The 23,670-nt window shown below is 37.5% G+C and overlaps 4 protein-coding genes across 7 annotated transcripts; 1 reads left to right on the forward strand and 3 right to left on the reverse strand.

Annotated features, from left to right (window-relative positions):
- Positions 1-2,804: 2,804 nt before the first annotated feature.
- Positions 2,805-7,324, reverse strand: LOC114757470 (COP9 signalosome complex subunit 5a). Of its 3 annotated transcripts, none has more exons than XR_003741566.1 (7): positions 6,740-7,324; positions 6,124-6,405; positions 5,897-6,044; positions 5,656-5,738; positions 3,400-3,477; positions 3,128-3,299; positions 2,805-3,043 (listed from the first exon to the last, which is right to left on the reverse strand). XR_003741566.1 is itself a non-coding variant. In XM_028946532.1 (7 exons), exons 1-6 carry the CDS (start codon positions 7,145-7,147, stop codon positions 3,210-3,212), a joined length of 1,089 nt encoding a protein of 362 aa, XP_028802365.1. In that variant the 5' UTR covers positions 7,148-7,324; the 3' UTR covers positions 2,805-3,043; positions 3,168-3,209. The 3 variants fall into 3 exon arrangements, 2 of the variants coding, with proteins under 2 accessions (XP_028802365.1, XP_028802364.1); XM_028946532.1 differs by having other exon boundaries at positions 3,168-3,299; XM_028946531.1 differs by having other exon boundaries at positions 2,805-3,299.
- A 647-nt stretch (positions 7,325-7,971) lies between these two features.
- LOC114757468 (protein KAKU4) lies at positions 7,972-13,590 on the reverse strand. The gene is made up of 13 exons (XM_028946529.1): positions 13,073-13,590; positions 12,643-12,710; positions 12,003-12,115; positions 11,794-11,909; positions 11,595-11,725; positions 11,307-11,480; positions 10,567-10,834; positions 10,332-10,411; positions 10,192-10,222; positions 9,822-9,894; positions 9,190-9,275; positions 8,887-8,983; positions 7,972-8,666 (listed from the first exon to the last, which is right to left on the reverse strand). Exons 1-13 carry the CDS (start codon positions 13,359-13,361, stop codon positions 8,294-8,296), a joined length of 1,899 nt encoding a protein of 632 aa, XP_028802362.1. The 5' UTR covers positions 13,362-13,590; the 3' UTR covers positions 7,972-8,293.
- Positions 13,591-14,627: 1,037 nt separating this feature from the next.
- Positions 14,628-17,414, forward strand: LOC114757469 (cytoplasmic 60S subunit biogenesis factor REI1 homolog 1). Its single transcript, XM_028946530.1, has 5 exons — positions 14,628-14,953; positions 15,689-16,270; positions 16,367-16,536; positions 16,668-16,886; positions 17,033-17,414. Exons 1-5 carry the CDS (start codon positions 14,849-14,851, stop codon positions 17,190-17,192), a joined length of 1,236 nt encoding a protein of 411 aa, XP_028802363.1. The 5' UTR covers positions 14,628-14,848; the 3' UTR covers positions 17,193-17,414.
- A 1,123-nt stretch (positions 17,415-18,537) lies between these two features.
- On the reverse strand, positions 18,538-21,976 carry LOC114757473 (uncharacterized). Of its 2 annotated transcripts, none has more exons than XM_028946534.1 (5): positions 21,824-21,976; positions 20,102-21,086; positions 19,211-19,254; positions 18,954-19,036; positions 18,538-18,920 (listed from the first exon to the last, which is right to left on the reverse strand). In XM_028946534.1, exons 2-3 carry the CDS (start codon positions 20,944-20,946, stop codon positions 19,218-19,220), a joined length of 882 nt encoding a protein of 293 aa, XP_028802367.1. In that variant the 5' UTR covers positions 20,947-21,086; positions 21,824-21,976; the 3' UTR covers positions 18,538-18,920; positions 18,954-19,036; positions 19,211-19,217. The 2 variants fall into 2 exon arrangements, with proteins under 2 accessions (XP_028802367.1, XP_028802368.1); XM_028946535.1 differs by having other exon boundaries at positions 21,801-21,976.
- Between the last annotated feature and the right edge of the window lie 1,694 nt (positions 21,977-23,670).

The raw sequence follows: 23,670 nt of genomic DNA on the forward strand, positions 1-23,670 counted from the left end.
TGATTTGAATTATTATTCTCCCTTTTGCCTTATCACGACCGAATATTAATAAACATCTTGAACTGATCTGATCCCGAAAATTAGGTCTAAGTTTCAAAAGCGAAGACAGAGAGGCAAGAACAGGATCATGATTTCCCTGGGTCAGAAGAAATGGTGATTGGGAAACTAATAATAATACTTGTTGATGAGCATCATCTAGGTGATAACAACTGGTTCTGTACGATCGAGAATATGAATAGGAAGCTTTTAGAACAAGGTTTTGAGTAGTGGAAGGCGTGAGAAGATAAGTATCACTAAACTTTAGCACCACGGACAGAGAGAGAAATCAGAGAATAAAACAGAGCAAAAACAGGCAGGAAAGCAAGCAATGGTTGAGGATTGAGATGGTCCTCGGTTTTGGGGCACCCTAATCCGCACAAAGTTGCAATGCGGGGTCCTCTCTTTTAGACCCACTTCTCGGAATAAAATAAATATGCCCAAAGAAAGCCAAAAGAGATGCCCTAAGAATAAATACGGCTCCTACTGCTAAAGTCAGTTTGTTTTTTCCCTTCCCTTTGTTCCTTCTGGGTAGGTACCTAAGTATTGGTGTCAAAGATGAATGCAGAGACTATAGCTGGGCAATTTGAGAAGCATTATAATTGCTTGATTTAGTTAGCTCACTAATGATGAGCAACGAGTTGTGGTAAAGATTCTAGGTCTGAAGGAATAGACACAAGGCATGGATGGTGGAGGACGCTAGCAGAATGGGATGCAGTGGGTCAGAGAGAATATATATATATATATATATATATATATATATAAATTGTGAATGAGATGGTTTCGAAAATGATTTCAGACACATATCTTTGTTAGGCACTTGAAAATACAGTTGATGGCACTGCACAAAACCTGTCCACTTGTGGCCTCATAACCATTTTGTGATAACTCCGAATTACTTTCTGATGCTATTTATATTCCACAGTCCTATCTCTCTCAACCTCCCTTCTCCTAATGTTCTCTTTCTCTTTTTGCCCCACTATTTTGCAGGATTTTCGAGGTTAATTCGAATTACCCCCTTTAGTTTTTGAACATGGAAAATGATTTATATAAGCACATGTCACATGTTAATGTAAAAAGAAAAGATTTATCACAGTCGTGGCATGACATGAACACTTCTGGTTTATTTTCCACTGTGGGGCTCCATGACAAAAGTTGCTTCACGAAGGGGACAGGTAAGATTTCTGGAAAACTGAAATGATGAACAAGTACACGAACGTGAGAAGTGAGATGGAGTTCACATGAAAAAGAGAAATAGGCATGTCAGAGTAAAGTGAAGGGCGTGTACAGGTGTAAGGATTGTGAAAGTTACAAGCAGAATTAGGAGTTTACTTGGAAGATTTAGGTGTGGAAGGAAGAGAGATTCTGGAAAAGGAAATAAGAAGAGACTTGTGTGGTTGAGACAGGCACTATCTGAGAGAATTGAACCAAAAAAACAAAGTTCACAAGTGTAATAATGAGAGAGAGATTGGGAACAAAAAAATTGAATTGTCAAAGGACAATTTTTGGTGAGAGATGGTGATAGTGCTGAGCGGAGTTGATGAACTGTACGGCTTTTTACAAGGCCTTTCATGTTGCACCATCTTTATCATTATAATCTATGTTATCCTCCCAACCAAAACCAATAAGCCCTGCAATACTAAAATTTTTATTTTCCATTTTTTTGCCTAAAGATCTTCGTAAGTTTGTTTCTATATCATTTGGATGTTACAGGGCGCATAACTCTCTCCAGGTCAAGAACTCTCAAACAAACAAACAAGAAAAATGATATCATTCAACATATTTTTAATTCACTCCATGGGGGTTACTTGCACTTTAGAAGAGACTTTACATGCATATCCTATTTGGAACATTTCAATGACCACTTTACCCCAAAAAAAAAAAAAGGTCTTGCGGATTTTTACGTTTTAATTTTCATATTCTTCAGCTAAAATATATTAATTATATGATTTTTAACAAAAATGCAGGGAAGATATATTTTTTAAAAAATTAAATGCACAATTTTAACAAGTTACTATCACATGATTGGATTTTTCTCAAACCACATGGCGAACCAAACACAATGAATATTTGGTTTTTTTTTTTTTCCGGTTGAAAGTAAGATGCTAGATCTCTCTCTCTTGGTTATTCTGTGAGTACCTTTTTTTTTTTTGGTTATTCTGTGAGTACCTTTATTCTTTCTTCATATATCCGATTCACATGATAGCTTTATGAACCATCAGCTGAAAGATTCTTGCTTTCCGTCGATATTAGACCTAAGATTCTTGAAATGACATAAAATTACATAAAGAGAAGAAGAATAACTCACGGCCTCAGGAAGAGAAGAATAATAATAATAATGGAGAAAACAAAGTTCAAATCAAACCAGTAACCATTTGCGGAGCAAAACCCACTTCAAGATGCGAGCAATTTACACCTCTCAGCTTCATTTATTAACCGTTCATAACTCGAGAATATTTTTCACGTAAAACTTATCCATAGTGGCAAAGCCTTTTCAACAGGAGCCACTGCCATCTGAGCAAGTCGCCAATCGCTTATGGTACCCAAGGGCTTGTTCAATAACAAAGGATCAGATAAAAGTTTCTTTATATCTTCCTCAGCCCTTTTCATTTATTTTGCTTTCCGAAAGTAATGTGACGATAACATTTTTTATTCTCACCATCATGTTTTAGTTTAATCTCATTGTATATACCAAGAGGGAAGACAATCAAGCGCTAAGCCAAACAGAAAAATATATATTTTTTTTTTGGTGACACCAAACAGAAAAATATTGTTGCCACACAATTAGAATTAGTTCAAAATGACCAGGGAACGCAATTTTTCTAAATAGATGTCATTACATGCTTAAAAGAAAAAGATAATCGTCGGATTCCAATGCAACCAAAAGTTGAGCTTGAGGTGACACAATGATGAGCTTCAGTGGTAAAAAGCAGCACCATTCTCAAGAAGACCCGAGTCTGTTGTTGATTGCCTAGTTGATAATAGTACCATATTCCATAATATCCCCCTAAAATAAGAGAAGCAAATAAATGGGTGGTCTTGAGAAAGCAGTGATGGAGATAGAAAGGAAAAAGCAGGCAAGAAGACACACTAGATGATGCTAGAATCAGCAGAGGATGAATAGAAATCACCAAAAAGGAATTAAAAAAATGCAACTCTCCATGATGCCAGAATCAGCTTTCAATCATCGGTTCAGGGCCAGATGCTTCAGCAGCGGATTTGTTTGCTTGACGAACAGAGTTGAAGAGGATGTCCTTGATGACCTATTTATATATTAGAAGTCATGTAAGGACCTAAAGTTCGAGCATAAAATTTCAGAAGACTAGCAGAACTGTTTCAAATTTTCAGTCCACTTGGACTAACCTGGGACATCAAACCATGTACTTGCTCCACAGTAATTTTGGCACTGTCACGAGTAATCTTAGCAAGTGGAGACTCTTCCTGCGATTCGTATAGATATATGCATATGATATGAAAACAGGTAAAAAGGAAGCACAAGGAAAGGGAGAAGGGGAGAGTAGGAGGTGGAGGATGTAAACATTGGCACTGAGATCAGGTAAGGTGGCCATCATGTTGAAAGGACAAAATCTATTTTAAATATCGCACACTGGGGGAGCCGCGGCCATATCTAAGAGGAACCCCAAAAAAATAAAAATTCTTGTCTATAGTGGTTGCATGGTAGCATGTTTAGCCAAACACTATGGTGCACTTAAACTAATCGAACCTCCATATTTATATTTGAGGTCATTTTGAGTGTATTTGTGAGAGCACAGACCACCCGTTATTTCAATAAAACTTAGGAAAGATGCAAATACCCCCTTCCCCACCCCACATACCCCCCAAGCCCCCCAAATTAAAAAATTTAAAAAGAAAAAGAAAGAAACAAGGAGTCGGGTGGGAGGCTCTCAAGTTTCAATTTTAAGTTGCACACTCCTGAGCCCTAAACTTATCAACCTTTATGATTTCCATCCTATTGTCCCTTTACACGTCCAGTTCCGATGTCTTGTTTCAATATTTTAAATTTTTACAGCAAACATTCAGTTGCAAATCATGGACAAATGAAAAAAAATTTGATGTGATATGCAACCCATGGCCTTCATAGAGAACAGAAAAGAAGGATCTAAATTTTGAAGGGTAAATTTCAAAGAGGATTTTATGGTTCAGAAGTTTAAGTGGTTGGACTATGTATAGGTTTGCTGTAAATGCAGAACAGCTCAACAGTTAGTAAAATAAGGGGATCTTGAAAGCCATGGTAATTTTAAAAGTAGTCGTTAGTGCCCAGAGAAAATTAATCAGAAATACGCTCAAGGCAGATGCAAACCTAATTGACAAATTCATTTAAATAAAATATATAACCTTCTAAGTAGAGTATTAAGCATTAACGAATCAAGCATATATAGGACCACGTGAGGCTACTCTTTAAGACAGAAAAGAGAAGAATTCACGTTGAAAGTTGAAATAATCATCACTTCAAAATAATAGCACCACCCAACTTCAGGGAAATTAAACAAATGATTTTCCCAGGAAAACTCACAAAGAAACCATGTTTAAGAGGGAATACAGAAACTAAAATCAGATCCGTCAGTCTAGCTGTGACTTATCCATTTCACATTCATAAAAATTCTTTCCAATTTCTAAAGAACTGCGATATTGACTTCAAGTGGGTATGGGATAAGGGGGCTTCAAAGAAGTCCTCCAGTGAACAAAAAATGAATAAGCAAGTAATTAGAACATGCATGGATCTTAGAAGAAGTTAGAAAATTTCCACTAATATCGTCCTCTTCAAGACAGGAAGGGCAAGACAAGTTCTGCTATTCGATCTACACGGGAAAAAAAAGCTCTTGCATGGTCTTTTGTTAAAGGTCAAGTAAAGGTGAGTAAGCATACAGAATGGAAACAGTCAAAAACATATGATGTAAGGGGTAAGTCTAAAAACACATTATGTGTGTTTATCCCTTTAGAAGGTGCAATACTTTGATACTTATAATGACTCCCTTATTGAGTTTACATCTATCAAGCTGGTGTCCAGTTTCCAAGACTAAAAAAAATCCTCTATTCAATGCATTGTATGCGCACAAAAATTAAAAAAAAAAAACATGGGAAATTCTGCAAGTAACATATATCCAGCTCCAACACAATCCAGTAAATCAATCTCTTCTTTATATGCCAAGATGGAATGCAGGATTTGACGGGAAATTTTATCATGGGATATGATTTCTAATCCCAAATCCCATGGCATGGGTTCACTAATGGGAAGATCATGAGAGGTGTGGCTTAAATCCAAAGTCAAAACAGCTATCATAATGAGTATTATTCATCCTATAGCTAAGTTGATTTTGCAGATTTTCTAGAAATGCCAATAACCAATGCAGGGATAGAAACAAATCCCGATCATGGGTTCTCACTTCTCATAGTTGACCTTAGAATAACATTTCAATGGGAAGATGTATATCAATGTTACCCCACAACATAACGAAGAGGGTAAATAAACAGAGAGGAAGAATTGAGTATCTGCAAGTTATAGGGACGCATTCTTCATATCAGGTTGAACTAATGTCTGACTTCAAACTAACAAGAAGTAACACCACGTATACCAAGCAGGAAATTACAATTACTTACTCCTTTCTTTTTTTGAGGAGGGCCTATTAATGACCCAAAACGTGGGTGCGCCAACTGATTTTCTGCTTGTTCTAGCTTTTCAGCTGCAATAATGAAATAAAGCAACCAAGATATTTATACTTAAACGTTCGTATCCATATGACAATTCTTAAGCAAAAATATAGAAATATGATAATTCAGCGTTGGGTCAGCGGAACTGGAATCAAAGAAATTAAAGGAATAGTGCGCAACATAACAATACCTAGATCTGATATCTGTCCAGCGACATAGTCTCCGTTACCCAATAATGGAGAAGATGAAAGCGTATTCACCCAATATTTGTTCCATAGAAGGTCCAAGAGATGTGAATCAAGAGAAGACTTAAAGTAAGTGATATCCAACGCATAGTACTGCAAAAGCACACAAATGGAGTTAAAAAAATAATAGAACAGGTGTTCTTAAAAGATGTGGGCAAGAAAGAAGAATAACCTGTTTACAGTGAACACCAAAGTCCTCAATCTTATTTAACGGGATCGTTTGGTACTCAGAGACAGGCTCATCTGGGGGTTTATAACCTTCTGGGTATGTCCTGAATGCTCCAATGTCAACTTTACCAGCAGAAACCGTCCTTGTGGGATCAATGACTACAGCCAGAAAGGGCTCTTGAAATTGCTGATTTAGCATTTGCGTAGACACGTCAATGCCCGAAAGCCAGCATCCATAACCAGGGTGGGAATGATACCATCCAACAACATTTTCCAGACGGCCAGCCTATACGAGGATATACTTCGTGAGCTAACTATAAAAACGCTCAAGTTTTAACTTAGATCCCCCAAATTACACAGTGGCAATGGAATTTCATTTCTCATGAACTAGGGCATTTGATCATTGAATCCAAATTACACAAGTAAAAAACTTTGTGAATAACTTGGGAAAACAACATATAAACAAAAGTTTTCAAATTTGCGACCTTTACCATGGACTAGGGTTTTCCCATTTTCCAAGGAATCCTTAGAACTTCATTCTAAGTAAACCAGGAAGGAAGACAACAAATTGAGAGAGAGAAAAAAATAAGGGAAAGAAACATCGGCACGTAAGCACAAACCTGCTTGTTAGTCTGAGAGTAATCAACCATATATTCGTAGGCATCGGCCTGGGCATTGACACGAGTCTCGGTGCCTTCGACGGGCAAGGCGAAAGCGTCCATGACGATGATGGCATCGCCATCCGTCTTGCCCTGCATGAGACCCATGACTTCGATAGTGCCACCAGAGCGAGCATGAACAACCATCTTGAGGAGGGCAAGAGCGGAGATCTTAACCCGCTTGAAGTAGTGGGGGTCGTTAACCCAAGGCTTACTTCTCTGGAATTCGCTCTGGGCGGCCTCGTCGTAGTAGAAGATGGCGTCGGATGCTTGGTCGGCGCTGGTAGTGGGAGAGTCCATGGGGATGATGTTGTTCTCCAGCTCCCAAGTTTGCTGTGCGATCACAGCAGAGGAGGGGGAAAGCTCCATGTTTTCTGTGAGTAGACTGTATACTATGTTTGGAGGAAACGGGCCCTTTTGATGTTCTCTATCTCGTTTCTGCCGCAAACGGAAATTGAAGGGAAGTAAGCCCTTTTGTATGACAGTCTGAGTTAGCGGCAAAGAATAATCTTCTTTCTTCCCGAGTCGAAAAAGCCAGGCTCGGCCGCGGGTTAGCGGCAAAGCTAAAATAATTTTTCGTATCAACTCTCGGTCAATATGTATTATTGTTTATTTATAATTTAATTTAGCCTTGAACAAACAAGTAAGATTTAGTACTTTTTACTAAAAAATAAGGCTCAATGGTTCATAGCATAAAAATAAAATACAGATTAAAAGGTTAAGCATGAATTAGTTGGTGGAATAAAAAAGGGTTTTTTAATCAAAATAAATTATTCAATTTTTTTTTCTTCCAAATTTGTTCTCATAAGTAGTCTCACTTAAACATTTCACAAAAAAAAAAAAAAAAACAGAAGATAAAAAAAATGCATTATTGTTCACCAGCTGCTAACCTGCAGAACATATTTTCAGAAAAATCATATTGCAAACGTTTTGTACTCTCATAATAGCTTCTCTTTTTATTGTGGATAAAAATATTGATGATCAGTTCAATTGGTAGAAATTGATTCCATTACACTTAATAACTGCACTAAAATTGAAATTTCTTTGTGATAACTGATGCCGAGCCATCATAAAATAGTGCATGAATGGTAATATGATTATAAAAAGATAACTCGAGCTGAAAGGTTAATTACAGGACTAGAAGAAAGAAGGGGGGAGGGATAAATAAGAAACAGAACAGAACAGATTCCAACTCATTCGAAGAACCAAATGGTGCATAATTAAAGCCAGGCATTCTGTTTAATTTCCGAAAACGAACAAAATTCGACTTTGATGCATTTAACCAATTTTCACAGCTAATGCATATACATATCCAATTCCCCGGAACCTACCTCGTGGGACTCAATCACCAAGCAGAACAGAACGGAAGGGGCAAGAAGAAAATGCAGCCCAACTAAGGCGTCGACTCCTAAACATTGATTTCACAACAAATTAATCTGCAGATGCACAACACACAATCCCTACATTCTAACAGTAAGTTACAGATGATTTGGCTCACAAGATACAACCCCTTCATTACTTGGCAACCCTGCCTCTGCTTCTGCCTCTTCGGTTATATCTGGTAATTCTTTTACCCTTTTGCTTCTCAGCAGTACTCCTCGTGGACACTGCCACAACGTCTCGTTCTGGGACAACCTCGGAATGTTCCAGCTCAAACTCATTTTGCACACTTGAACTGTTCTGCGAGCCAGTGGTAACACCGTCATCTTCATTGGTCGCAATGTTGTTGTTTGCAGTCATATGAGGAACCTCCATACAAGTGCCACTCAACGGTTCACAAGTCTCTTGGTCGGCTACACCCTTAGATATCCTTTCATCACCTAAACCAACTGTATCGTGTTTGTTATCCAATGTTTTATCATTTTGTTCAGTACCTTGCCCTGCATTACTAAAAAGCATGGAAATACAAAAATAAGTTTAGTTTTTCACCGTAAGGACAAACTGGCCACCAAATGTTCACCGATTCTCCTGATATGGTTTTTCAAGCTAGTCAATTATTTCTTCCCCTAGTAATCAAGTGAGTGGGGCTTGTTTGTGTTACCTACACTTTGATTACAGTTACTAGCGAAACATAATTTACAATCAAAATTAAGGTACTATATATTTACCTGGGTCCTGAAGTGGGGAAGCCATTTGCTGATACATCTGCTCCTACCTTCTCTTTGAGTACTGAACAGCTTCCGTCGGGCAATACAGACTCTGATGCTGCATTCAGAAGAGGGGTAAGAATCTAAGGTTCAGAAATGCTGGATAAAATGTATTGACTAAACACTTTAAAATAAGAAATTTTCACGCATCCTTCAACCCTACATAATAGATAAATGTAAAGTCATGTAGAAACTAGCACTACATATGAAAATGGATCATCCAGAAAGTGTACAACATGTTCATAGAAGAGGAGACAAGAATACCTTCTATAGTTTCTTTCGCTGAATCTATATCATAGTTCGGCCCATTCATATCACTGATGCCATTTACTTTAACCATGCCACCATCCCTATCACATTCAATGAAATGTTAAAAACAAGACAAATAACAGCAAAAATACTCCAGAAAGGGGGAAAAAAGAATAGACACGATCCAGATTCCCCAAATTAAACATACTCGGTAATCATAGATGCTTGAATAGGATTACAAACTCAAGACATATTTAATATTCATTGAAGCAATTTCGCAATTGTGACGCCTTAAATAAGAACATTTTCTCCTTGGTAATTCAGAGAAAGTGCCATCATCATGATAAAACATAGTAAGCGCCATACTGAATTTTTAACCATGTTAGAAGCCAGAAAGTTTACGATCCCTCAGAAAAGCAAAAAAGAAAACAATGTCATTGTTGTAGGTTAATTTATAGACTACTAAGAACTTCAAAAATAATTCCTAATCACTCCATAATAAAATGAAACCCCGTTAAAGAGAGGTCAAAATGGGCTGAGGAAATAAAATAATATCATAATATAGAAAGTTAAATGTTAACCTGATGAAAACTTAACACAAAATTATTGAAAAGAGAGGAATGTAATCAAGAAAAATATATTCTAACCTGTTTGTTATCATATCATCTGACGATAGTTTATGCCCTGAAATTGTCACTTCTCTGCAGTCATCTTGCGAACCTACATGGCATGATTTTTCATATGGAAATTAAACTTTTAATGGAGGAAAATGAAGACTACGGGCATGCATAAGTGTTTTATCTGTTGTTCATATTAAGGCACAGCAACTAAAAGCACAAAATTCCCAGTTACAAACTTCTTATTTCTTGGTGCTAAGGTGGAGGTGGTTAATTACTTGTGATGCCATAATTTAAGCCAATATATGACCCAAAAATGTGGAAATCAAATGATGTAAAGGAATCAGTACAGTTGGAACAGATAAATAATTTAACCTGGTAAAATAGCAGCAGTATTTACCTTCAGTTTGCTGAAAGTTGACTTGAGAGCCCTTATAACAACGCCAAAAAAAAAAAAAAAACTATGTTAGGACATTAGATAAAAGAATTATGATAATGAATATCATAAAAAGGGAAAAAAGAGAGCCTATAAGCACGCACCTGATTTTGTTCTACATTAATGTTAGCTGAATCAGATGGCACACTTTCAAGTTGAACACCATCCTGTTTCCTCTCCAAATCTGAAGGCAAAAAATGAGGACAAATGTTTTAGACGTCAGCATAAAGTAATTCACGTTCCAGAGTACGAAAAATCTATTAAAGTCATATGTCCTGCAACAGAAGAGTGAATACCACTGAACAGATCAATGGGTTTCCCACAGCCGAAGAATCATACCTGGAGCTGAATGAGCATTATATTCATCGACCAAGTTCAAAGATGCATCTATGGAATTGGTAAAATGAGGCACTTTCTCTACCACAGTAGCTTCGATATTTTCAGTAGTCAAAGGATTCACGTTATTTTTACATTCCACAGCAACTACAGACCAATCAATTTTTGAGGAGGGAAGTGAACTAAGCATCTGCTCAGTTGCCCTGGAACGTACTCTTCGTATTTCATCCTGAATACTCCATGAACCAGTAGTCGGAGAATCCCTTTTCAACTGCATCCCATAATCAGCACATAAATCATGCTCTAATCTATAAGCAGAATGTTTTGATATTTCACTTCAATGACAGAATCAACTGTTAAAAAGTAAAAGCCCAGCTGTGATAGACATTTTATAGAAACAACACATATAACTTCCTCAACAAAGTAATTATTCATGCAGTGCTAAAACCAGAACCTCCATGAATAAGTTTGTCTGGTCCTCAATCTAATGTCCATTTGGATACAAATTAGCACATCATGAATTTCAGCATTAATGACTGTTAGGGTTTATCTATATCTCTTGTTATGGGAGAGTCAGTTTAAGAAATGGAGACTCATTGTCTAAAGTTCAGAATCATGACCAGTCAACAACATCCAGCCAAAAACACCAGTCTAGATACAAAACAAGCCCTTCCAGTCATAACAAAAGCAACACGAACATGATGTACACATAATTAGAAGAAGAAAAAATTAGCCAATTGCACCTTGGCGGACGATGTAGAATAGCCACTGACTGGATATGGAGTTTCTTCTTTGAAGAGCTGAACTCCAACTGGTGTCAAAGGCTTACTATGGTCTATGGAAGGAGATGACCAAGGTGGGAGCGAGCGCATATATGACTTAGCCAAATCAACAGGCGATCCTTCATCTTTGAGAGCCTACAGAGCAGCCAAATACATTGGTAAAACCAAACAACCCAAAGGGGAGGAGGAAGCATGTGTAAGCATTACAATATGTTTTGCCACCAAGAGAAAGAGAAAAAAAGTACTAACTTGTGGCAATGTAACCATCTTTAAATTGTGACTTCCATAACCTAGATCTGAATTTGAATCTAATCTGGACTTCTGCTCCTCTAACCATTTCTTTGCCTCCATAACAGCAGCACTACTGAGATCAGGTGAATCTGTTTTGGAAAACACAAGGTCAGGTAACAGCAATCATCCAAGATAAGAGTTGTGTGGTAGACCATACCATTTGCAAGAGTCCTGTTGAGCATATCACTTGGCCTCTGGTTCCGTTCATCATCTTCATTGGAAGTATCAAGTACTCTTGATCTAATTATTCTTATAAATCGATCACATTCTTCCCTGTTCAAATATCAAGCTCTTTTGAAACCTTATTCTTATAAAGCTCTTTTATAAACAGTATTAAAATCCATAAAAATTCTAATTTTTCAGCACCTTGAGAATGTCTCACGCATAATTAGCTGCTCAATGACACGCTTGGTTTTGCTACTCCAAACTACCGGTTGGAGATCCTTCCCAGAGGCATTGATCACTTCCAATGTCCCACTCTTCCAGAACCCAAAAAAGAAAAGGAAAAAAAAAAAAAACTTATGCACAACGCTCTCACACGAACCAGGAGATTAATGCAAATATAAACCATTGATCAAAACTGCCTCCAGCTAAACGGAAAAGGATATATGTAGTATTCTCAGTCCAATCCACTTCGGAAATGATTATGAATCATTTAGATGGACCGGTCAAAACAGTTTCCTTTCTTCTTTTTTTTTCTTTTTTTAGTGTATAGGGGGAGAAGTAAAAGACTATAGTCCACTAAGCTATCGGATGTCCATATATAAGTAGAGCAAAATGTCTAGGACAAAAACATGATGAATCATACCATGCCTGTGATATGTACAAATAATTGCAAGCGACTGCATGCATGTCTGTCCACTTCCAATTTCATGCATGTACAATAGACAAAAGCAGTTGGACTTCAAAAATAGAAAGGCATAAAAGTATAGTAGAACAGGATTGCTGAATAAGCAAACTAGCAGAACATCTCTCGCACAATAGAGGATAATAGAGAGTCAATTACCTTATTCAACATATCGGCACCTTTAAGGGAGACACCATTTTCATCGTTGGCAGTGCCAATTTCCTCCTCTGCAACACGGGACAGCGCAGACACATTACTCAAGAGGAGATAGGAGGTTCGAAACAAAAGTCACGTTCTTGCTTTTCGATAAAGCAAGGCAAACAGGCAAGGAAATACATAATTCGATATCTTGCATTTTGTAAATCTACTTAAGCAAGTTCCGATAGCTATAATTGTGGGGCACCTGCACCAAGTCAAAGGCTAAGCTAGGCACATCAAAGTTCTGCATGCTCCAGTTCAAAAAGAAAGATAGAAAATTTTTCCGAATTAATAATTTCAAAAGAATAAACGAGACTTAAAACCCTAGAATTCCAAGTAAATCAACCACCCAACTCAAACCTGTAAAATCCTAACACGGTATAGGCATTACCAGCAGTGGAATCATTAGCAGAAGACGAGGAAGAAGAGGAGGACGAGGACGAGGACGTTGGCGAAGATTCTAAATCGAAAACGGTGGATAGGAGTTTCCCAGCACCAGAAGCAATGGAACGTGTTGGGGAGAAAACGAAACGAGAGAACCAACTAGGGCTCCGAGAGGTGGAATTGGAGGGAGTAGGCCGGTCGTAAGGAGTCTTGGCGGCAGCGGTTCGGCGGGGTCGGACAATTTTGCCGCCGGATCGAGGCTCGGGAAGTCGTCGAGATCTGGAAATGGAAGCCATGGCAACGCTACGAAAGCAGAGACGAAAGAATAATCAGCAATAGATGGTAGGGAGCAGAGTTTTGAGTTGGAGTTCTGTGCTTCTTGTCCCTCAAAACTCAAAACCTCTGCTCAGAGAGAGAGAGAAACAGAACGAAGAAATGTTGTTGACAATCCTCCATTTGATCGTTGGAGCGGTTATCTTCAGTTTATTCCCCTCTTCTTTTTCTCTATCTTTCTTTTTTTCCCCTCTCATCGTCGTCCCTTTTTTTAAGATTAATACTCCCACTGCCCATTTTCATTTTCGTCTTTTTTTTCGGCCGAACACTCATTTCATTTTCGTCTTTCATTCAATAGAGTGCTCCTTTTTGGAAATTAATCTGCTGTATAAAGTTTCCCAAGCAAAAAAAGAAAAGAAAAGTTATTCCATTTTTCACTTAAAAAATATCCAGAAGAAATTTCAAATTTGGCAGCTGCTGGAAGAGGAGGCGAGTGATGCTGTGATGGCCACGCGCTAGCTTTAGTTTCTTTCTGTTTCTTTCCTTGTTTCATCAAACAAATTATTTCTTTTCTGGCCACCAAATATATACGGTTTGATGATTTCTGTATTAACTAAAATTGTACTCATATAAACGGCACCCTTCTATTTCTTAACTTCCTCTTGTTTTAGAGGCAGCTTACGATCAAATAGATTTGTTAAGAAAATTACTAATTTTCAATCAAGATGTTAATATTTTTTAAGTTAAAATTACTTAAGTTTTAGGAAAAACTGTAAAAAAAAAAACCATCAAAATAGAAAAATTATAAATAAAAACCAATTATAATATTAGTATGGGTTTTGACAACAATTTTGTGAAGGGGTCCTTGTGTACAATTTTTCAATTTTAGGGATTTTTTTTTGCAGTTTTTCCTAAGTTTTATCTAAATTTAGTAAACGTTTACTCATAAGCATCAAATAAGCCATTAAAAGATAAATTAGGAATTTAGTATGATAATGTGATAAAGAAAAACTATTCTAATATAGCTTCAATTAATAAATATATTTTTTGAATTCTTTTGAATATCTTCTAATAATGTAAATAGTTTGGAAATAATGTTTTTTAAAATAAAAATAATTCTATACAATTAAAATCAAATAGGAAAGTGGTTAGAATATTTTTACTCTATAGCTGGCAAAAAAAAAGAATATTTTTACTCTATAAATAATATAGGTTTACACGATGATATTTTGGGCCAACATATAAACAATTAAAGAAAGCTCAAAAAACATAGCAGGCCAAAATGTAGAATGGCGGGAGGTGTACGGAGCGGTGAGCAGACCTAATGGGCCGCCAGTGAGATAAGCACATGCGCAATCGAAGAGTGAGTCGCCTTCGTTTCATCACCGACTCGTCTCTCCCAGCCGTCGCCTGCTTTATATTTGATCACTGAACCGAAACAATATCAGGCTCGCCGAGGGAATTCTCCTGACCAAGATAATTAAGGCTGATTCGTAAGAAGTCTTTAATCATGCCAGGTTTGACATGTAATGCTTGCAACAAAGAATTCAGCGACGATGCAGAGCAAAAGCTTCATTACAGATCGGAGTGGCACCGATACAATCTCAAGCGCAAGGTTTCCCTTTTTAACTTCACACTTATTCATGATCGTTTTTTGCATCTCTGAATCTTTTTTCGCATATTTTTCCAAAACAACACTCTGAATATAAACAGTATATTTCCGACGAGGTTATGCTCCTGAATGTTTTGCCTTTCAATTATGAACAAGTAAATTGGATTGATGAATACGCTATTGCTCATTATTGATATTACTTTCGTTCAATTTTTGCATCTATACGTCATAAGGGTAGACCTTGCCATCTTAGATAGGTGCACATTGCATATTCTTTCTTTCTTTCCCTTTTGGTTTTAAACCCAAATGCTCTAAAACAGCTAAAAAAAAGTGGGAAAAACTTAATGTCTAGCCGCTTGTCTTTATACTTTTTTAGAATAGCTTGCTTAGAACTCAATTTTTATGTTTCTCATGAGTTAATGTCTGTGTGGGCGCGCCTTTTGTGTTCGTATCTTAAAATCAATTTTTCAGTATTTGACGCGTAGTATCATGCTGTGCCTGGTACGCTTACTCGTAAATATGCAACTCAGCTTTCAGTTGATGCCTTATGGCGCTCTGTGCTGAATACAGGATTTTATTGTGCAAGGATTGTTAATTTGTCTGTTCAATTTTTCTAGGGAGGTTTTCGTTACTTGCCTAGATGTTGTGTCTAAACTTATAAATGATTCTGTTGGTATCATCGTATGCTTTTTCCTTTCTCATAAAATGAACTCATTTGCCTTTTTTCCCCACAAAAAGGTGGCCGGCGTTCCTGGGGTGACAGAAGCACTGTTCATGGCCAGACAGTCTGCAGCTGCTCAAGAGAAAGATAAAAATGAAACTCCCATGCTCTATAGCTGTGGCCTTTGTGGAAAAAGTTATAAGAGTTCTAAGGCTCATGCTGAGCATCTCAAATCCCGTGGTCATTTGATGCGGGCATCTCAAGGAAGTAGTCATTCAGATGACAAGGCAATAGTCAAGCCGCTACCACAACGTGTAGTGAATAGACCTCTTCCCAGAAGAGATGTAGACAATGATGAAAGTGAAGGAAGTGAAGATGAATGGGAGGAGGTTGATCCTGAGGATCCTTCGATCAATGATGCTTCAACGTCCTTGACTGGTTTGAATGTGAATGAGCATGATGACAATGTTGATATGGACGAAGATGATGATGATGATGATTATGGGGATTTGGATCCGTCATGCTGTTTTATGTGTGATCAAAAGCATGATACTATAGAGAGTTGCATTGTTCACCTGCACAAGCAGCATGGGTTCTTCGTTCCAGATGTTGAGTATTTAAAGGATCCAAAAGGCCTGCTTACCTACCTAGGCCTCAAGGTATTAATTACAGGCTACTGATACGTGCCTTTTTTGTTTTATTATGCTTAGTAAAGCTTGATTTCATCATTCTTGCCCCCCTTGTTTATTTTCTAGGTCATGAGGGATTATATGTGTCTTTACTGCAATGATAGATGCCATCCTTTCAGCAGCCTGGAAGCAGTTAGGAAACACATGGCGGCCAAAAGTCACTGTAAAGTGCATTATGGTGATGATGATGATGACGAGGAAGTGGAGCTGGAAGAATTCTATGACTATAGCAGCAGGTTAATACAGTTTTTTTTTTTTTTTTGGGAATTATTCCAATTAATTTGATGTTCAAGCTTCTGTTCTTGATCCCGTACAGTAATTATGACGTGCCTTTCCTTCTCATCTCAATGCTCTTAATTTTGTTCAGTTATGTGGATGAGCAAGGGAAGCAACTAGTTGCATCAGGTGAGACGGCCAACAGCGTAGAACTTGGCAGCTGTGGATCAGAGCTTGTGATCACTAAGAAATCAAATGATGGAATATCAACTAGAGCACTTGGCGCTCGTGAATTTTTGCGTTATTATCGTCAAAAGCCCCGTCCATCACACACAAATAACATGGCTGTTGCTGCGGCATTGGCTTCAAGGTTTTATTCTTAACTTTGTGCTCTATTTTTTTTTCTTTTTTATTTTTTTCCAAAGTATCAGGGAGATATGTCGAGTTAACACTATGTAAGTGATATGGTGAAGATGGGTTCATTATCTTTTTTTTTTAAAAAAAAAAAATTCGCAGGTACAGGAACATGGGTTTGGCGACTGTGCAATCAAGGGAGCATATGGTGAGGATGAAAGTGCTGAAGGAAATTAATAGGTCTGGCGTGGAAGCCATGCGTTCTAAAATAGGGATGAAAAGTAACGTCATCCGGAACTTGCCAAAGAATGTTCCGTATTAGTCCCCCTGCTTCCTACCCTTTTTGTGTTCCCCCCGTGTTATTTAATCTCAACTGTATAACTTTTAGTCATGAGTTTGCTTTCTAAAGCAAGTCTGAGATTTTGGCTACCCTCGAGTATCCCCGCACTGGGAGTTTCCCGCGGGCATTGGCACTTGTGGGTCTATGCTTGATGAAATGACACGATGTTTTACTTACTGGAAGATGTTGCATGACTTGATTATAGCTCTTTGGTGCTGGGTTTGGGTACTATTGAGTCCGGGGATGAGTTTAGGCCGATGGCTAGTGAATTTGTTAGCGACATTACGTATTGGAAATTAATCGATCATGGATGGTATAAGGCTGGGAATGGCCTGCAAAACGTAGGGGAAGCTGTTAAAGGGTACTATTCTACAAAATACAAGGTAGGTATGGGAAAAAAAAAAAAATTGTTTTATCTTATATGAAACATACTTATAAATGATTTTTAAACGTGATGACAAACAGGGTAAAAATCAATCGCAAAAAGCCCTAATCCAACTTGTCTAATTACATCCCCTGAAAGATGCAAACTCCCCGAACATGGTCCGCAATATTCATTGTTCCGTTGGCAATAGAACTCTTCATAAAGGTCGGCATAGCATCTCGACGATGATGATGTTAGTTGTCGATCATTGCTCCTCTTTCATTCATCGTAGTAGTTAGTACAGTAAGAAGGCTTTCTATTTCCCTAAACTGGTAGGATTGACAAATATTGCAAACATGTTGCGTTTACTTCACAACCTTTTCCTCGATTACGTCCACGTTGCAACGACTGTTGGAAGATGATGACAATTGTGGGGAATTCTCATCGAGCCCGCATCTTCTTTAAATATTCCACGTACTTGTATGGATTGAGGCTTATATGAACATGGAATAAAGGCATCTTTTCGTTGAACCTTTGGGGTTCATCTTATACTAACTAAACAATTTCCTTGGAGTTTAATGGACATTTTCTTTCATTTGAAAAGGCATTTTAACAAATGAAAGTCCTTACGGAAGCATTAGAAGTGAGGGAAAGATGACGCGACGTATGCATGTGCAGGTCGAGTTGGAGCTGCAGTGTGTTAAGCGATTACTCACTTAATAATTGTTTGTCCAGGACTACATTGCCAATTTGAAACGGAAATTTAACGAAATTTCGGTATATATTTCAATTATAGGGCCAATTACGGCAAATGGACGTCTCAGACTGCATGGAGAAACGTTTCTCATACAGGTGATGGATCTGAGAAGCCACAGACAAAGCCATAGAGGAGATAAGAATCGCAGTCCCCTCATTTTACATCTGTGGCGACTCCCGTCTAATTAATAAGACCACAAGCTCAGATAAAGACGAGCACTATGGTTATGTAAAATTATAAAGTAAATACTATACACATTCAAGAAAACAAGGGCTAACAGCTATTATATGGTTATTATTCTAAAATATCACAATCAATTAGCTATATGTACAGGGAAAAGATGTAAACTAGTTCTATCATAATCAAGCATCAGAATGCTTGCAGAAACACTAGAAGGTTGCACATGAGTAATTAACAGGTTTTCAATGCCCCGCATTCATTAGGATCGAGCAAACAAATGGAGCGTCTAAAGCTAACCATAAAACAAAGCTTCCAGTATGTGACCCACAAGCAAAAATGCAACTGTCCAGTTTGTAAAGTTGCCCTTCAGCACATCTCATTGAAAATGCCACTAATGTAACCTTGAAATGTATTCGAGCTGCACGGAGATCATACTGGAAATGTATTCGAGCTGCACGGAGATCATACTGCTTCCCATGTCCTGTGGAACTCCGCCTTTCAGTTTGCTCCCCTTCTATTCAGGTGCTGCTAGCAAACTCAAAAATAAGTGAATATATAGAGGGAATGAAATAAAAAGCCCACGGCACCACTGCTTCAAAAGTCAGAAAGAAAGCAATCCTCAATAGAAGGATTTAGGAGGATAAGACGTTACATATAATAAAAGAGGAAAATGCAAGACTATTCACTGGCACCACATACCTAGTAGTTAGTTGTCATAGAAGCGGGATCGGCGCCTGTGATATCTAAAATGAAGAAATAAAAATCCATGATATGACAGCACGGAAATATATACAAATTCAGGCATATTAAATTTGTTAGAGCACACTTATAACCAATATGAGTCGCCAATCACATATAGTCATGGGAAAATGGTAATGGAAAATTGCTTAAATTTAGATGAAATCTCATCCTTAACGACTTAAGCAAGAAGCCTTTAAGCCCATCATCAAATATGAGAAATGAAAGAATCAGCCTGCAATTTTCTGAAATACTGTAGGAATGAATTCTCTATCAGAAAAGGAAAGTTAGTTCTAATTAGCACGGAATCTACAACTAAGACAACTTAAGTATGATGTAAACTTGAATGAAACCCAATAATTTAAGACTGATAAATTAATCAAGTTTGTCAACTTGAAATGATGAAATTGTAGAGTACCAAAACAAGCCCAAGCCTTTGAAAACTAACTCTCTCTCTCTCTCTCTCTCTCTCATCGTAATACATTAACACACGGGCAAAGGGCATTCATGTATTCTGATGCCATAAGGCAAACGCCACATCAACCTCTTAAGATAGTAGATTTGAAGACAAACATAAAAAAGAACTCCAAAAGATTCAAGGTCTCTACACTGAGATACATAATGGTCATCACAAAAATAGAGAAGGAAACTTTCAGTCACTTGTTCTGGCTTGCGTGAGGAAGCTTGGCACAAATTTAGTTGTAGCCCTAACCATTAAACATTCTTTACAAAGTCTTACACTGAAATTGCCAAATATTGACAAATCGGAAAGTCAACATAAGATGTAAAGGACATTATTATTAGAATGCTGCAAATGGCAAAAGAGTGTCAAGATAAAGAAGAGCTATTCACCTGCGATAACCACTGCTGCCCCTTGAGGGGCCAACTGTACTAACAAACTCATCATCAATGTCATCTAGCCTATAATCAGTATATTCGACTGATGCTACAGAACCTTCATCAGAATTTGAAGTATCATAGCTTAAACGGCGATTACCCCTTCTTGAATCACTAACTCTTGACCGCCTTCTGTTTCTGGAACTCCTGAAGTTGTCAAACACCTGATATAAGATACAAGACGTCCACCAGTTGCCTTCATCTCCAGGGAAGTCTTCAAACTCATCAGCAGTATCATCATCTCCATATTCAATCACATAATCTCCTAAAACAACCCCCCGAGGTATTTCTGAATGGATAGTGCTCAAAACATCTACAATCTCAGCAGACTGCTGAAAATTCTCCCAATCAAGCTGACGAGCAGGGTCAATTTTCGATGGCCGAGCATGGGGGTGTTCCTGTTGGGCATGCTCTTGCAGCTCCAAGAAACTTCCCATGAATGAGCATTGCACCTCATCGCAACAACGCTTCTTGTTATCCAGAATTATGCGGGCTTTATCAACAACAATCCACCCCGACACTTCACCTCTGCACAAGGGACAACTCAGCTTGCATCGGTCATCTGATACCACTGACTCTTTATTTTCCATGGAGGTTTCATCAGACATCAAAGAGGATGGCATGCCACATGAAATTTTAAAACGATCCAGACAATTTGAGTGCAACTGACTTGTGTCACATATAAAGGGACGGCACCCTTGATCATAAGATGAACATTGGAGTAGAACACTATTATGAGGAAAATCTAAGCATATGGGGCAGACTACGTCTTCCCAATGGGTATCTGGTATATCCTCCATGCGGTCTGACTGACTATTACAAGAGGTCTGAAAACCAAGAACAGGCCACTTATATGAAATTTGTGCTGGTGCTTAGCATTTTCTCACATCAGATCATGTTGCTGAGTAGGTGGTAACATATTTAGAATTCTGACTGTAACCTAACAGAATAAGATACGACTAGTTTAGAAGCTATTCCAATAAAGTATCTGAGCAATGAAATGACTAGAAAAATTTGAAGTGCTAGGAAGACATAAACCCGTTCAGAATGTTATAGAGACCAAGATCAGAGATATGAAAAAAGAATAATTATGCAAAGGTCAATATAATGCTTCAGCACAACAGATGTCCCGATCATCTCCCTCGAAAGTGATACATCATGCTGGACTATATGGCTTCCACTAACAAAATACTTGAAATCTATAATTAATATACCTCCCACATCCAAAACTTTAGCTAAACACAAAGCTGATACCTATATAAGCCTACAAATAAAATTCAATACCAAAATCAAGTAAATATTCTGCATAACAATACAGATTACTATTAGTTTAGTGAATACAGAAAACAGGTACACCAAACACGCAATCAATATTGGCCGAGAAAATCAATAAATAATAATATACTCAACCTAACAAGGCAGGAAGAACTCAATAAAATGTTAAATAACAGAAAATCGTGATTCTGTAACCCAATTTCTCTGCTGAGTAACATAGACCAAGTTGACCGATTCTAAGTAATGGGTATAAAGTCGCTGTAAAACCAGTAGATACGAAAGATAACAATTAAATTATAATCGCGGGGACAAAAACTGCGTTCGAACTCCAAGAGTAAAACCACAAGATTAAGTGTGAGGCACCCGAGCGATCGAGTACATTAAGAATAGGCTCAAGCTTGCCTTATATATGAGAATTGACGACTGAAAATGCAAAACTAATACGAAGAATAGTCGACTGAGAGAAAGGGGGTGAGAGAGAGAGAAAGAGAAAGCTTTGTGATCTTCACGAAAATGGAGATTCCGGTTTGAGGCGCAGTAGGTAGGGTCTCTTTCTTCCCGTCTTCCAAATGCTATTCCCTCACCGAAGAAAGATATAAAGGCAAAGGTCGTACATCCAGCCAAATGACGTTAGTGCCCTCCTGAATTTGCATAATTGCATTGACCCAAACCCGGCCCGAATTGGGTCCTGCCTCCTGAGAAATAAGTTGTTGATTCTTCACGGTCCACGGATAAGGGATAACTAAGGATGAATTTTTAAAGTTTGTGATGAATATTAAAAGTAAACAAAATGAAATTTTATATAAAAAAAAAACTGAAAAATCGATGTCCCCATCTGGGCATTCAAGGGTCCTGCCATTTTCGTCCCAGAAACATGTCGGTTCGTATTTGTGGGCACCAGCCTGCCAATTGATTTTCTGCTTACTGCAAATCACTTTTTTCTCTCTTCAAAGCCCGACATTTGGTTAAAAAAGGCATGGTGAACTTGCCTGGTAACCGTTGGTTCCAAAGCCAACTTTTCCACAACGTGTTGCTAACTGCTGAGCGTGGAAAAGGATCTCTACTTGGTCAATGTAGAAATTTAACGCATAAAGCATAAATATTTAATTTATTAATATTATTACTGAAATGGAAAAAAAAAAAAATTTGTCTGGTGGCAAATCTTCAACAACCTGATGCCACGTGTGTCCCATGAATAGATAAAACTTGTTTGCCTTGAAATTTTAACATGAAGAAGGGGTTACGTTGACTGTATAAAATGCAGATTTTGTAGCAGTTAGAGGTTTTGTTTGGCATGGCATTAAAAATAACTTATAAACACATTTCCTTAAGTAGATATAAAATCTTTTCCATATTTACCACATATTTTGTAAATAATAATTAAAAATTTATTTATAAATTATTTTAAATGTACCTATAGAAGAGCCCAACACGGTTGACTAACAAATAAGGCGGTGTTAGTATTTTGAGGGCTGCGGTTAAAGGGGTCAACGTCGTGACGCCACCCACACGTTTGTGAGAGCACGCAGAACAAAGACAGATGGAGTACTTATATTCTGACCTGCTTTGCTTGCCGTGCTTTAAAACCACACTCCTCGCTGCTGCCGTATCTCCACTCCGTAAGTCAAAATCCTCAATCAAAGCACCAAGCTGATTAAGGCTGTGTTTGGATGGCACTCTAAACTATAGTTTGGAGAATAAATCATCCAAACATCCACCCAAAAACCAAAACCATAGTTTTGGGCCAAAACCATGGTTTTGAAAAAAGCAAAAAATTTTTGCTTTTGAAGAAAAAAGGAAGAGTGCGAGAGTCTATAGGATATGTATCTTGTTATTTTTTTTATAAACATATTTTTTTATAAACATATTTAATCTTATATTTTATAAATACATATACATATTAATTATTTATTAATTATATTATCTTATGTATTATTAATTATGTTAATAAAAAATATATTATTAACAATTTTATTCCTTCAAATTAAAATATATCATAAAATCTATTTTTCTGTAATTATCATATTAACTTTTTTTTTAATAATTTGTAATATAAAAAGTGCTTCTGATAACAACTATCCAAACACTCTCACTTCTCAAAATCACTTTTTCATAAAATCTATTCTCCAGAATCACTTTTCTAAACCACGGTTTGGTTTCATCCAAACGCATCCTAAGAATCACCCACTACTTGTCTTATTATAACTCACTTTATTAGCTTTTTAACATGAATATACCATTTTACCTAT

Source organism: Neltuma alba, unplaced genomic scaffold, assembly GCF_004799145.2.
Source record: "Neltuma alba isolate B1F8T4 unplaced genomic scaffold, ASM479914v2 tig00010596_pilon, whole genome shotgun sequence".
Taxonomy (NCBI): Eukaryota; Viridiplantae; Streptophyta; class Magnoliopsida; order Fabales; family Fabaceae; genus Neltuma; species Neltuma alba.